Source organism: Guillardia theta (genome assembly GCF_000315625.1).
Source record: "Guillardia theta CCMP2712 unplaced genomic scaffold GUITHscaffold_39, whole genome shotgun sequence".
Classification (NCBI taxonomy): Eukaryota; class Cryptophyceae; order Pyrenomonadales; family Geminigeraceae; genus Guillardia; species Guillardia theta.
In genome coordinates, this window is record NW_005434635.1 from 190,278 (window position 1) to 202,932 (window position 12,655).

The 12,655-nt window shown below is 48.7% G+C and overlaps 2 protein-coding genes across 2 annotated transcripts; both read left to right on the top strand.

The window, feature by feature from the left end:
* Positions 1-8,059: 8,059 nt before the first annotated feature.
* Positions 8,060-8,815, top strand: GUITHDRAFT_72047 (hypothetical protein; the record flags this gene model as incomplete). The annotated part of the gene is made up of 1 exon (XM_005831549.1): positions 8,060-8,815. A coding segment is annotated over one exon (756 nt), but the record flags the coding sequence as incomplete, so codon positions are not given.
* A 1,673-nt stretch (positions 8,816-10,488) lies between these two features.
* Positions 10,489-11,488, top strand: GUITHDRAFT_152928 (hypothetical protein). The gene is made up of 4 exons (XM_005831550.1): positions 10,489-10,624; positions 10,677-11,117; positions 11,187-11,312; positions 11,367-11,488. Exons 1-4 carry the CDS (start codon positions 10,568-10,570, stop codon positions 11,445-11,447), a joined length of 705 nt encoding a protein of 234 aa, XP_005831607.1. The 5' UTR covers positions 10,489-10,567; the 3' UTR covers positions 11,448-11,488.
* The last annotated feature ends 1,167 nt before the right edge of the window (positions 11,489-12,655 follow it).

The following is a 12,655-nucleotide window of genomic DNA, read 5'->3' on the forward strand; positions in this document are numbered from 1 at the left end:
TTGGTGGATGACGGTGGCACGAATTACGGTGGAGTGAATATATCTCGCGTTCATTACTTCGACATCATAATCCTTTCTGTAAACGATCCTCCCACATTTTTGCTGACAAGTACTTCGATTACTTTGTTGGAAGACTTTGGTTCGTACGTTCAAGATGGCTTCGCTTACAACATCCTTTCAGGCCCAGTTGATGAACGATGGCAATCATTAACTTTCAGTATGGTATGTGTTGGTGGTTCGAAAAGTATCTTCAGCAGTCTTCCATCCTTGAACAATGATGGCACCTTATCTTTCTCAGGAAGCCAACCTTGTCGGGATCGACGAATTGGACAATTCAACTCCATGACAACGGTGGAGATGTGCTAGGTCAATCATATTCTGCCGTTGAACTGTTGGAAATTGTTGTCTTACCTGTCAATAATCCTCCAACTTTTGTTTTGGAACCTTCACTTGCTGTATACCAACAATTTGGAGAGATCAGTGTGCAGGTCGCTAGGGACATGTCACCAGGCCCTCCTGACGAAAGTGGCCAAAAAATGACATTCACCATGAGACAGCTGACAGGTTCTATCAATTACTTCACGAGCACACCATCCATTGATCAAAACGGTTTCTTGTCTTTCTCCAGAATACCTGGAGCCTTCGGTCAGTCGAATTGGAGCGTATCGTTGACTGATGATGGGGGACAGCAGTATGGCGGAATTCCGACATCCACAAAAGTCTTCACTTTCTTCCTGTATGGAACTCCATCACAAATCTCTGGATTACAATATTACGTAAGAAATTCCAACGTAGTGATCACTTGGCAGCAGCCAGATCTGATGCTGACTTCACAACAGCTTCTGGGATCTTACAACCTTGTACAAACATTTCTTGTATCTTTTAGAGAATGCACGGATAGTTGTGTCCTAACATCCAGCATCGAGGTGTCCAGAAGTCAGTGTCATACTAACTGCAGTGTGACTGTCCAACTGAAGGTTGGACTTACATACTCAATCTCTGTCATAGCCAAAAACTCAGCTGGCCAGGCGGATGCAGTTTTCCAGCGGATATTCTTACCGGATCTAACTCCCATGTTAGATTATCTGTCTGTATCAAGTGGAGACATGACAAGCACAACACCCTGTGCGGTGACTATCAAAAACTTCCCTCAGCTTTCCAAGGAAGGATATGTCATACGAATCAACAACAAGATGGCCTTCGGGGTCACAGATTCTTATTTCGTCCCATCGACTTCTGATACGGCATCTAAGTTGACCTTGACATTCAACATTCCTCCATGGAATGCAGCGCAAGTTGTAAACGTCACTGTAGGTTTGGCAGCAAGTCCTGATACGTTCGTGTACTTCGTGTTCGAATACTATTCCAACAACATTCCTCGGATTGCTCTTGTGTTCCCAACGATAGCATCGACTTTGGGTGGCGATTCAATACGAATCACGGTATCGAATATATTTGAATCGACCACCAACGTGAGTGATTGGCTATTGAAGTTTGGAAACAAAACTTCTCTTGTTGTCTCATCATCAAAGATTACTTCCAATGATGTGTCTCTCGTTGTAAGAAGTCCCGAACAGAGTCAAATAGCGACAGAGAGTGTCATCTCTGCAGAAGCGACATTCAGAGGATTTGCCATGAATTTCGCCTTTCAGGTAGTGCCTCCATGCCAGTATCAAGAATTTTGCAGCAAAACCAACGCTAACTACATGGCTGACGATTACCTTCTAGCATATGATCCTCCCCTCTCGTTGGCATGTAACGTCAAGTACTGCTTAGATGCATCAACATTCACTCCGATGAAGTTGATTTCGCTTGCTCCATCAACAGGAAACACCAAAGGGGGAACTCCACTCCTGATGTCAATTGCATCGGATACAATCATTTCTGCACAGGCTGGTGGAATTCAGGTTTCCTACAACGGTAATCCTCTGAAAACTAGCATAATGCAGACGATGAAAGTAACAACCATCAACATCACTTCGCCGCAATTCAACTCGCCTTGTTGTTGTGGGAGGAATCGAACATGCGTTGGGACTTTAAGCGTGGTCAATCTGATACCCAAGAGAACCACGACAATCTCCATAGACTTCATTGCAGACATTGAAGGACCACCTAATATCGTTTCAATCTATCCTGGTTGCGTTTCTTCGATGCCTTCCAATTGCGACAACTCGCCAATTCTCACCTCACAACGTGCCAACATTTTACTGGATTTGAGAAACTTTCCCAAGTTGGATCCTTCGGACCTAGGTAGTGTGAAAATGGAGTTTCAGGCTGACCAGAATGCCGCTATTCAGATCTTGTCAAGTACGAACATGCTGACTAAGCTAAACGTAAGCTTTTTGTCTCCGTCGTCTGATGGACAGTTTGCCGGAAGAATATGGGCTTTAGGATACGAAAAAAGCGAAACGTTTCTCATTTACGTGCAGAATCCACCAACACCAACGATTTTGAACTACTTTCCCGACAAGTTTACAGGAGGACAGATGGTTCAGCTGCAAGCACAATTGACGGATTTGACAGAATACTTCAATTTGACAGATGTCAGTGCAGTATCGTCGACGAATCAAATCTTCACTCCAACATTCAGCATCATTACAGGTGCATCAAAGGGGTCAGCAACTTTGCGAATTTCGTTCCTTACACTCTTACCGAACTCAGCGTTTCAGCTAAAAATCCACATAAGGCGTATTTCGAACAAAGAAGATTTCTATCTCACTTTCAATTTTGAGGTTTCTGCTGCGTCATATATTGGTTATGTCTATCCCAGCTCGGGCCAGGCTCTCAGCAGTACACAAGTAAATGTAGTTATTTACAATTCGATTGCCCTTGCAGGCAGTGTGCTGTATGCCCGCTTTGACAATCAAGTTGCGAGCGTCAACACAGTAGGAGCAGCGAACCAAGACTCAAGCACTCTCTACCTCAGTTTTATCACGCCGTTGATATCCACGGTTGGCGCGATTTCATTCTGCATCACCAGTGACCGCAATACTTGTGGAGACTTGTCAAGTCAGTTCCTCTCAGTGCCGCCACCTGCGTCAACATTTAGACGAGCATCTTCTGAGGGAGGAACCGATATGGAAATAGAGTTCTACGGGACCAGCAACACTGTTGCCGTATATGCTTTCCTTCCTACATTTTCTGGCGTGCAAAAGTCTCAGATTGTATCAAGTAGAATATCCAGCTGCAATTCGGCATCATTCTGCTTTTCAAGAGTGAAGGTGCAGGCTCCAAAGTCAATTGATGCATCAGATGTACTTGTTCAGCTGGTTAACGGGGACATTAAACAAAATCTCACCATATCCTACTTCCTACTTCCTAAGATTGTGTCTGTAAAACCAACTGGGTCGTCTGTCAGGGGTGGAGATCCTATTAGGATCTCTCTCAACAATTTCCCTTCGATTTCTACTGCTTTGGACGTTGAGGTTTATTTCGGTTCAACCCGAGCCAGAGTTTCGCAAGTCGTGGGAAGCAACGACATCATCTGCGAGTCTCCTGCGTCCACCACAATTGGAAGCGTTCAGCTATCCATCATTCCATCCACGATCAGTTCGTTGCAGGAGAGAGCAGATATGACTGTGGCAAGCCCGTTCTCTTACACTCGTCCAGTCGCACAAGTGTTGGGCATGGTTCCATCCCGAGGCTCATTACAAGGAGGAGTCGTTGTCAGGATGACAATTTCTCATTTCCCGCATACTTTGACAGAGTCTGATGTGTCGATCGTCTTTAGTGGAAAGCAGCAGGCAGTAGTCACCAAGATCGTACAGTCAGACTCATCTTCAGGTGAATCTATCGTTGACGTCATGATGCCTGCTCTTCCTGTAGGGTTGCAACAAGCTGACCTCGTGGTGCATGACACCTACGACTCTGCCGCTGTCTTCTACTTTGAATCCTACGACTCGACTGTGCAGCTCACATGCTACCGACTTGCAGCATACAATCTCAACAGTCCCGTAAACATTGCTGGCGACTGCAAGGGGGGCGTAGATGGAACCGATTTTCTTCTTCTTGGATTGACTAACATTGGGCAAATTGGATCGTTCGGCGATTTGGCCATCAGTTTCGGTTCGGAATATGCTACAGTCGGGAAGCTGATCAATTCTACCCTTCAAAAGACTTATGTAGTTGTGTCGGTGCCTCCCAACAACTTCTACACAGTCTCAACAGTGATAGATCTGACCGTCTCTAACGTGAAGACAATCCTCAGCAACTTGCAGGGAAGAGGGAAATTTCAGTACATTGCGGCTCCGAGTTTGTTCTCCTCCTCATTTGATCCATTAGGCTCTTCTTTGACCGTTACATTCTCGGACAGCACCAACATCTTTTCTCTGCAAATCTCTCAGCTGTCAAGTTGCTCCTCCTTCCTTGACACCGGAACTTCACAACCGTTCGGGAAGTCTGCCAAGTGCACGTGGGTGAACGATTATACTTTGAGTATCATCCTGTCTTATGATAGTACAGTTGTGGTCAATGACATTCTAAGGCTAAAGACAGGCGTTATCAAACATGTTTCAGGCCTCGGACCATTTTCGAGCGGAAATATCCAGATTCAAGGCCCCAGTCTTCTCATTAAACCTGTCTTTCAGCTGTCGGGACCGCAACAGGTGGGTCCTTGCGATGATGCAGAGATAATGGCCCTGGGAACGTTCTCAAGGCCTCTGACATACTCTTGGAGTTGTCTGGGGTGTTCAAATGCTGTACAAACCCGACTCTCGCTTGCTACAAGTGATGTTATTGTTCTATCCAGTTCTGATCTCTCGAACTCTGGGAACTCCTACCTGATACAAGTGTACGGTGTTAACTTTCTCGGAGTCAAGAGTGACACACTCAGCCTCCGGTTTGACCGAACTTCTCTGCCCATTCCAGTTGTAAGTTTGTCAGGATTCGACACGTACTCAAAGAATGACGACATCATCATAGAGGCAAAAACTGCATTCTCAAGATGCAGCGCGGAGATGGAATTGCAATTTGCTTGGGAGCAAGTCAATCAAGCGAATGCCTTGACATCTGGAATGATACCTGCTTCTGTGCTTGCAAGAAATACTCCTACATTCTTTTTGCCCAAAGGTACCCTGATGGTGCCTGGACCGTATTCGCTCAGACTGACCGTGACCCTGCCGACAAACCCTCCCACGTCAACGACTGTGAGCACATCTTTCACGCTCCTAGCCTCAGCTCTTGTTGCTGTCATCCGGAACGGAGATTCCACGATAGGTCGAGGAAGCTCACAGTTGAATCTAGATGCATCAGGTTCGAAGGATCCTGATTTCACTGGAGGTCAGGAGGACCCGACCTTGAGCTTTGTGTGGAGTTGCAAAGTCCAGGGAATGATTTGCAGGGATCGAGTGAGTAACATACCGTTTTCATTTCCCAGCGCTGCCAAACTTTCGATGTACACAGAAGGATTTGACGTTAATGTTCAATATCTTTTCACCATTGAAGTTAGAAAAGACTCACGAGTTGCTAGCACAACCACCACCATGACATTCGTTGACGAGTACGTTCCAATCACCACAATATCATCTACGTCGACGATGCTGGTGAAGGGCGAAAATGTTCTCAACCCGTTTCAGACCTTGGCCATCGTTGAGTACTCTTGCACATCGTGCAGCTACTATCAATGGCAACTTGTGGACCAAGGGACTACTATTGTTCTTTCTGAGACAAGCAACGAACTCTTCGTGCCCTCATCATACTTCCAACAAGGTCGATACTACACCGTCATCGTCACAAGTTTTCAAGAACCAGCTGCTGGTCAATATTGCAGTGGCATGTGCAAAGGATCCGCATTCTTCCAGTTTCGAGTCAATCGTGCTCCTTCAGGTGGCCAGTGTGCGGTCCAGCCCACGGCAGGCTACGAGTTGGACACGAAGTTCCAAGTGCAATGTGGAAGTTTTTCTGACACTGATTTGCCGCTGTCGTTTCAGTTCAGTTACAACGTCAAGAATGGAAGTGAAGCACCCGCTTTCACCCCTTCGTCATCGCCCATTCGAAACCTCTACCTGCCATCAGGAGAAGTAGACATTTCTGTAATTGCAATCGACAGTTTGGGAGCTCAGTCACTTTATGTCCTTGACCCCATCGTCGTCCTTCCCATCTCTGCCATCGCTCCGACAGCTGCGCAGCAAGCCCTTGACACGTTCGTTCAGTTGGGAAAATCTTCTGATTTCAGCAATTATGCCATCTCCTTGACGCAGAAGCTTTCCAAGGATAGTCTGAGTCTTCGGAGACTGGCTCGTCGCCAAGGCATCCAGACTGACAATGTCATGATTCGGAGTAATGCTGTCATTTCATTGTCGCTGATTATCTCAAAACAAGTGCCGTCTGCTGGCAATGTCTTGCAGACCATCGGTACCTTAACGTTCCTTGTAAACAGTTCAGAACCTTTGACCATGGAGGCCGCCGTCATTGCTGTTGACATTTTGAACAATATTACTACTTTGATCCCAGCCGTCTTTGAGCTTTCACTTGCTAGGCCTGACGTTCAACAAATCTATTACATAGTTTCGAAACTGAAAGACCAGACGTTGGCAACGAGTGTGCTATCAGTTTCTACAAAGACAAATTGCATGAGCAAGCTTGTGACATCTACGTCTATTGCAACTTACCATGGTGTCTTCGACTTCATTTCCCCTCAAAATAATTTGATTTGTGACTCAATGTGTGCCTCAATGAACAATCAGATTGTCATGTACAAATGGAAATCCGACTTTGCAAAGATACTTGAACCCACAGACATGCCGTATAAATCGCAATTCATGCAGGTGAACATCTCTGAAGGAATATCAGTCTATATATCTCCTAGTGCAGAACAAAGCACCTCTTTGTATGTCTACATGTATCTTTGGAAACGACCGTTACAGACAAACAACCCTTCTGAAACTCTTATTTCTGACGCGCATCAATTCATTCTTGGTTACAGTACCCAGGGCGGGGTCAGAATGTCTGTGGGTTTGTTGAGATATGTAACAAGGATTCCTGTGACTCAAACGGACCTTTCGAGAACACTATGGCACTGCTTGTTGTGGACAGATGGTTGGAGCAGCAAGGTTTGTTCTCCTGTCGGATTTGCATCGAATGTTGCGATTTGCGATTGCAATCAACATGGTTTGATGGCCATCTCTACCTCTACAGTCGACATATGTGGTAAGTGGCAACCGCCAACAAAAATGTCTCCAAGTCTTGAATTTCTCACGCTGAATTTGCAGGTGACGGACGAGTCACTGGTTCGGAGCAGTGCGACGATGGAAACCTTTTGAGCTCAGACGGTTGCAGCGCAAGTTGTGTACTAGAAAATGGATTCCTGTGTGAGCGCGGGAACAGTATTCTTCCCACCAAATGTGTCAAGACAAGCTCTGGTCCAAGCTCTGCACAATGCAAACCACAGATGCTGGGGCTGAACTGTGAGTTACTCTGCCTTGGTAGAATCGTCGACAACCAGTGTACCGCCCAGACATCGCGACCGCTCCTGACTAGAGCTGAGTCTGTGGACGGATCTCGCGGAGCAAATGTTTCTTTGGAAGGTTGGGGGAATCTCAGCCTACCCGCTGGATTCTACAACGGCAAGCTGGATTTGACCGTTAGTGTCTATGACCAGGTTCCTCTTTCATCTGAGCCTGGCAATGGTCCAACCCTCGTCTTTGAGCCAACCGGCGTGATATTTTCCAAGGCACTGACACTTGAGTTGTCCACAATGCACATCAACGAAGCAAATTCAGTGCCTGTTGCCCTGTATTATCTCAATCCTGCGGACAACTCATGGGAATATGTGCAGAGCAGTCTCGACGCTGGAACTATGACTCTCACAGCTTACCTGCAACACTTTTCAATCTATGCTGTCCGTAAACAATCAGCAGACAATCAACCAGCCGTGGATCAATCAACTCCATCAGCGAATGCTTCGCTGTCTCAGGATGCAGCAACACCTTCGAAGAAATCCAACTTACAACTTATTGTTGCCATCGCTGTCGCCTGCGGTGCGGGAGTACTGGGATTTTCCCTCGTCACATATTACAGGCGAACGATCCTCAAGAAATTGAAATATACCAGTTCCCCGTCCATGACCCAACAGTCAACTTCTATATCTGTCGACATCCCGTCCACTGGAGAAAGTCACACTCTTCACTCTGAGCTGTTAGAACCATCACTGCCGCAAGGCTTGAGTTCCCAGCAATCACAGCAAACGATCAGCATCGATGTATCTCCAAACAAAGGCAAAACGAATGAGCAAGCGGTCGCCAGCATCGCTCCCACACTGCAGGGCCAGGAGGTCGCCAGCATCGCTCCCACGCCTCTGGGCCAGGAGGTCGCCAGCATCGCTCCCAAGCCTCTGGGCCAGGAGGTCGCCAGCATCGCTCCCAAGCCTCAGGACCAGGAGGTCGCCAGCATCGCTCCCACACTGCAGGGCCAGGAGGTCGCCAGCATCGCTCCCACACTGCAGGGCCAGGAGGTCGCCAGCATCGCTCCCACGCCTCTGGGCCAGGAGGTCGCCAGCATCGCTCCCAAGCCTCAGGACCAGGAGGTCGCCAGCATCGCTCCCACGCCTCTGGGCCAGGAGGTCGCCAGCATCGCTCCCACACTGCAGGGCCAGGAGGTCGCCAGCATCGCTCCCACACTGCAGGGCCAGGAGGTCGCCAGCATCGCTCCCACGCCTCAGGACCAGGAGGTCGCCAGCATCGCTCCCACACTGCAGGGCCAGGAGGTCGCCAGCATCGCTCCCAAGCCTCAGGGCCAGGAGGTCGCCAGCATCGCTCCCAAGCCTCAGGACCAGGAGGTCGCCAGCATCGCTCCCACACTGCAGGGCCAGGAGGTCGCCAGCATCGCTCCCAAGCCTCAGCAGCAATCGGAAATTTCAATGGATGCTGAGGCGCAACCAGAGGTGGCAGTTGCTGAGAAGCCGAAAAGGCTTGAGGGAATTCGACCGGGTCTTGTAGCGCGGATGATCGAGAAGCAGAAGCAGCTAGCGGTTGAAAGCTCTAAACCGGTCAGCAAGAAGGAAGTCTATCCGTCGTTCATGATCGATGACGATGAAAACTCTAACGATGCCTCTGAGGAGGATGAAGTGTCGGACAAGGAACCAGAAAATGAATTGAAGCCCAGCGAGGTGGTACAAGAGGAGCGAGAGATGGAGGAGGAAGAAACTTCAAAGCTGGTAAGTGATGTGATGTACAACTCTGAAGTTGACTCTTTGTTGGAGGATGAGGACCATCTGAATGTCCGACCCGAGGAGAGCTCTGCTGCCCTCAAATCAAGCAAGGAGACAGGGAAGGAAAATCGTGCAGCCAAGAAGGTTCAGGTGCAGGCTTCGTTTGAGAGCTCCCTGAACAAGGAGGTAGCCGGGTCATGTTCTCTCACTTCCTCGATTGACACTCGGCAGCAGGATCCCGACGCAGTACAAGTTATTGGCCCATCGTATGTCGATCCGGTCGTCCTGGAGCACAGGTGGGCCCAGCATACTCGTCTTCGCGCCTTCGCCTTACATATTTCTGCTGCTCCTCCTCTTGCCTCCGTCGGCCTGCTTTTTCCTTTCCACCGTTTCAATTTCTTACCTTGTTGTGCAGATTCTTTGACCAGGAAGTGGAGTACAAGAAGATGGCAGCTGAGGCACTGAAAAAGCTCCGAGCCGAAGGTGTGCTCGGTGCTGCAACTGCCGAGCTGGGACTCTACACTGGGCCGAAGACTCTGGAAGCCAGCGATGCAGCGCAGAAAGTCAACGAGCACAAGAAACGGCAGGTCAAGTTCCAGACGATTAAGAAGAAGTTTCAGACGCACGATCAATCATGATATCAAGTTCATCAACCGGGACGCTGTATCCTGTGCTTTCAAGCACGCGCCTGCCACAATTTTGCCTTATACTCAATAAATTCATCCTGGCGATGTCCGATCCGACTGATGTGCTACAACGGGCGCTCAGTGGGCCCGGCTTACTGACTCGAGCAAGGGCCCGGCCAACTTGATCACTGCCAGCAGGCAGTAGCAGCCGCCGGAAGGCTGAGCCTCGGACTCAGCGCTGGCCGGGCCTAGGCGACTCGGCCCGGTCGGATCTGCACTACAGCAAACCAGGCGTTACGGAGTATAACCGCTCCTAAAGCAGATTGAAATTCAACATGGCGGGGACAGCTGGGAAGGGGAGGGATGCAAGTGGAAGCAGGAGGAGAGGAGGAGGAGAAAGTTTTACATGAAGAGCTCGAGCAGATCTCAATCATGAGGAGGAGGCGGAGAAAATAGAACAGAAGAGCATGGCTTCAAGGAAAGAAGCAGTCCGAGGAAGTAGCATAAAAATGCAGTCAGCCAAGCAGGAAAATTTCCAAAGCATTCGAAGAGACACAAGACAAAACATCACTTGCAAGTAGGGACAAGATATGCAGATAACACATGACAGAGTTTCGTTCCGATCACATGAATCAATGACGGGATAAAGGGATGTGCTGTTTCTAACAAGATGGCCACGAGTTCACACGGATTTCAATTTGATGGTTTTCATTGCAGGTGGAATACTGGTTTCATGTTGAAGACGTACGCTGAGACTTAAAGCACCTCCTACATCGTAGGAAATTCATCATATACAATGAGCAACGTCAAGGCACTGTGGGGCTCGTTGTTATCGGGAATCGTATTCGGGATTGTGAGTGAATCGAACTTGAGTGAAAGAGACCAATCCAACTGATGTCTTACAGGCCTGGGTCATTTTTACTGATCAGATCGCATATTACACCAAATGCAGAGAGAGTGTTCTGTCGGGCAATCTCTGTGGTTGGAAGAATACATCGGATTTTCAGATAGCCTACAGCCAGTCGTGCTGTAACCTCGATTGTCAACAGCGGCCGAACTCGACTTGCGGATCAACAGTGAACGGAATCTGCCCAGGTCCGAATGGCGAGGTGAACTTTGCTTGCAGTTGCACCTTTCACAGCAACTGCACCACGTCTACCCCCGTGTCACAGAGCACGCTCGATCTTGCGAAAGACAAGTATGGCGGTTGGAAATCTTTAGCAGGGCAAGCTCAGCTGATCTACCTTCCTGCGGTTTTGATACTTCTTGGGTTCTTCATGATCAACACTGTTGAGTCATCGGACCTGACAGGAGAACTCGAGTATCCGAACAACGTGTTCATCAAGGTAATCACCACTGAGTCCTCCGATGCAGGAAATGGATCGTGATTTTATTTTTTCTACTTTCTGTTCTAGGTATGGTTCTTCATCGGCAGTCTGATCACTTTTACATCTCTGGCGATTTCTCTCTGGCTGCTCGTCGATGTGTTTGCGAAGGACAAAGCTCTGCAAGTGGGTCCAGGTGTGGGAACCGTCGTTCAGGTGACCTAGCCAGCGCTTGTCTGACACGGCTTTGGTAACCCGAGACACTGGCAGGTGTGCCTCGTTTCTCTCAGTTGTGCCTTGTTTTGGATAGCTCGACGATTTGGCGAAGATTCGGTCAATATCGGCTTGTGATAGTCACTGAAGTTAACTAGTAAAGGTGTCAACTCAAAGTTACTAAGTTAACCGGTCTTTGGCAGAGCCGCTGAGCCTCCTATGCTGAGTCACTGTCACGACTCATAAGTACGGTCGCTTAGTGACGCCGGCGGCCCGGCCCGGGCCGGGCCGGGCCGCCGGCGGACTCCGACGACTGTCCGGCGACTAACTTGACCCGCAGGTCCGAAGTTTTACTCAAAGTTTTAAGTTAAAACCGAAGTAGTACTAAACTCCAATTTGGGTCTAGATCTGAAGCTATCGGGACTACGTGGAGGGTCTTATCTTTTTACTCAGGGTGGGGTGGTCTACCCCACCCTGAGTAATACCGATAATACGACCCTACCATCTACGTAAACGATTCAAACTCAGTACCCTACGGTTCATCATAAAATGCAGTCTGAGTACCCTCAACTTTGTCCCCATTGAAGTACCCTACCCCCGATAAAACTTGTCATCGATTGAGGGGGTAGTAGCAGAGGGTCATAGTCTCTGCTGTAGAAGGTTTGAGAGTTTAGGGGTGGGGGTAGAAGGTGTGGCGTTCAAAGTGGGGTGGTACGAAAGCCGGGGTCTATGTGATGGGGTATTTCCACATAGGGGACCAGTCCATGGGGTACAGTGACATGTGGGGTGATATATTTTCTGACTTGGTAGGGTAGTTCTATGGTAAATCGACGGTGTGAAATGTATTGGGTGGGTACAATCATGTTCAATGAGCCTCCGTGGGGGTAGGTAGACCAGGATGAATATTTTGAAGGGTAGGTTGAAGATGGGTGGGTACTTGTTGGAGGGGTTTGGACTGGAAATGGTGAAGTGAGGGGCGCGCATGGTGAGGGCGGAAGCGATCGGAAGGAGTACTGGTGGCCCTTCAATGGCCTTCCTCCCTCCTGTTCTGTCCATGCATTCTCAATCGCGATGCTTCTTGCCCAGGGTACATAGAGCAACACCGTCAACCTCCATGCTGCTAGGCGAAGTTCCTCGGTTGCGTTCCGGAAAAGCAGAGAAACTGCGATGTGAACAACCTGTGCTTCCTGTGCTGATTAGCTTCCCTGCCCATGACTCGAAGTCTTCTCTCCCGGATTGCTCCCTGCGAATGAGCTCCATCCTGTCCAGAGCAATCGAAGCTGTTCAAAAAAGGGACGACAGGATTTCGGAAACTTTCCGGGTAAGCACTATTGGAATGCTTGTTC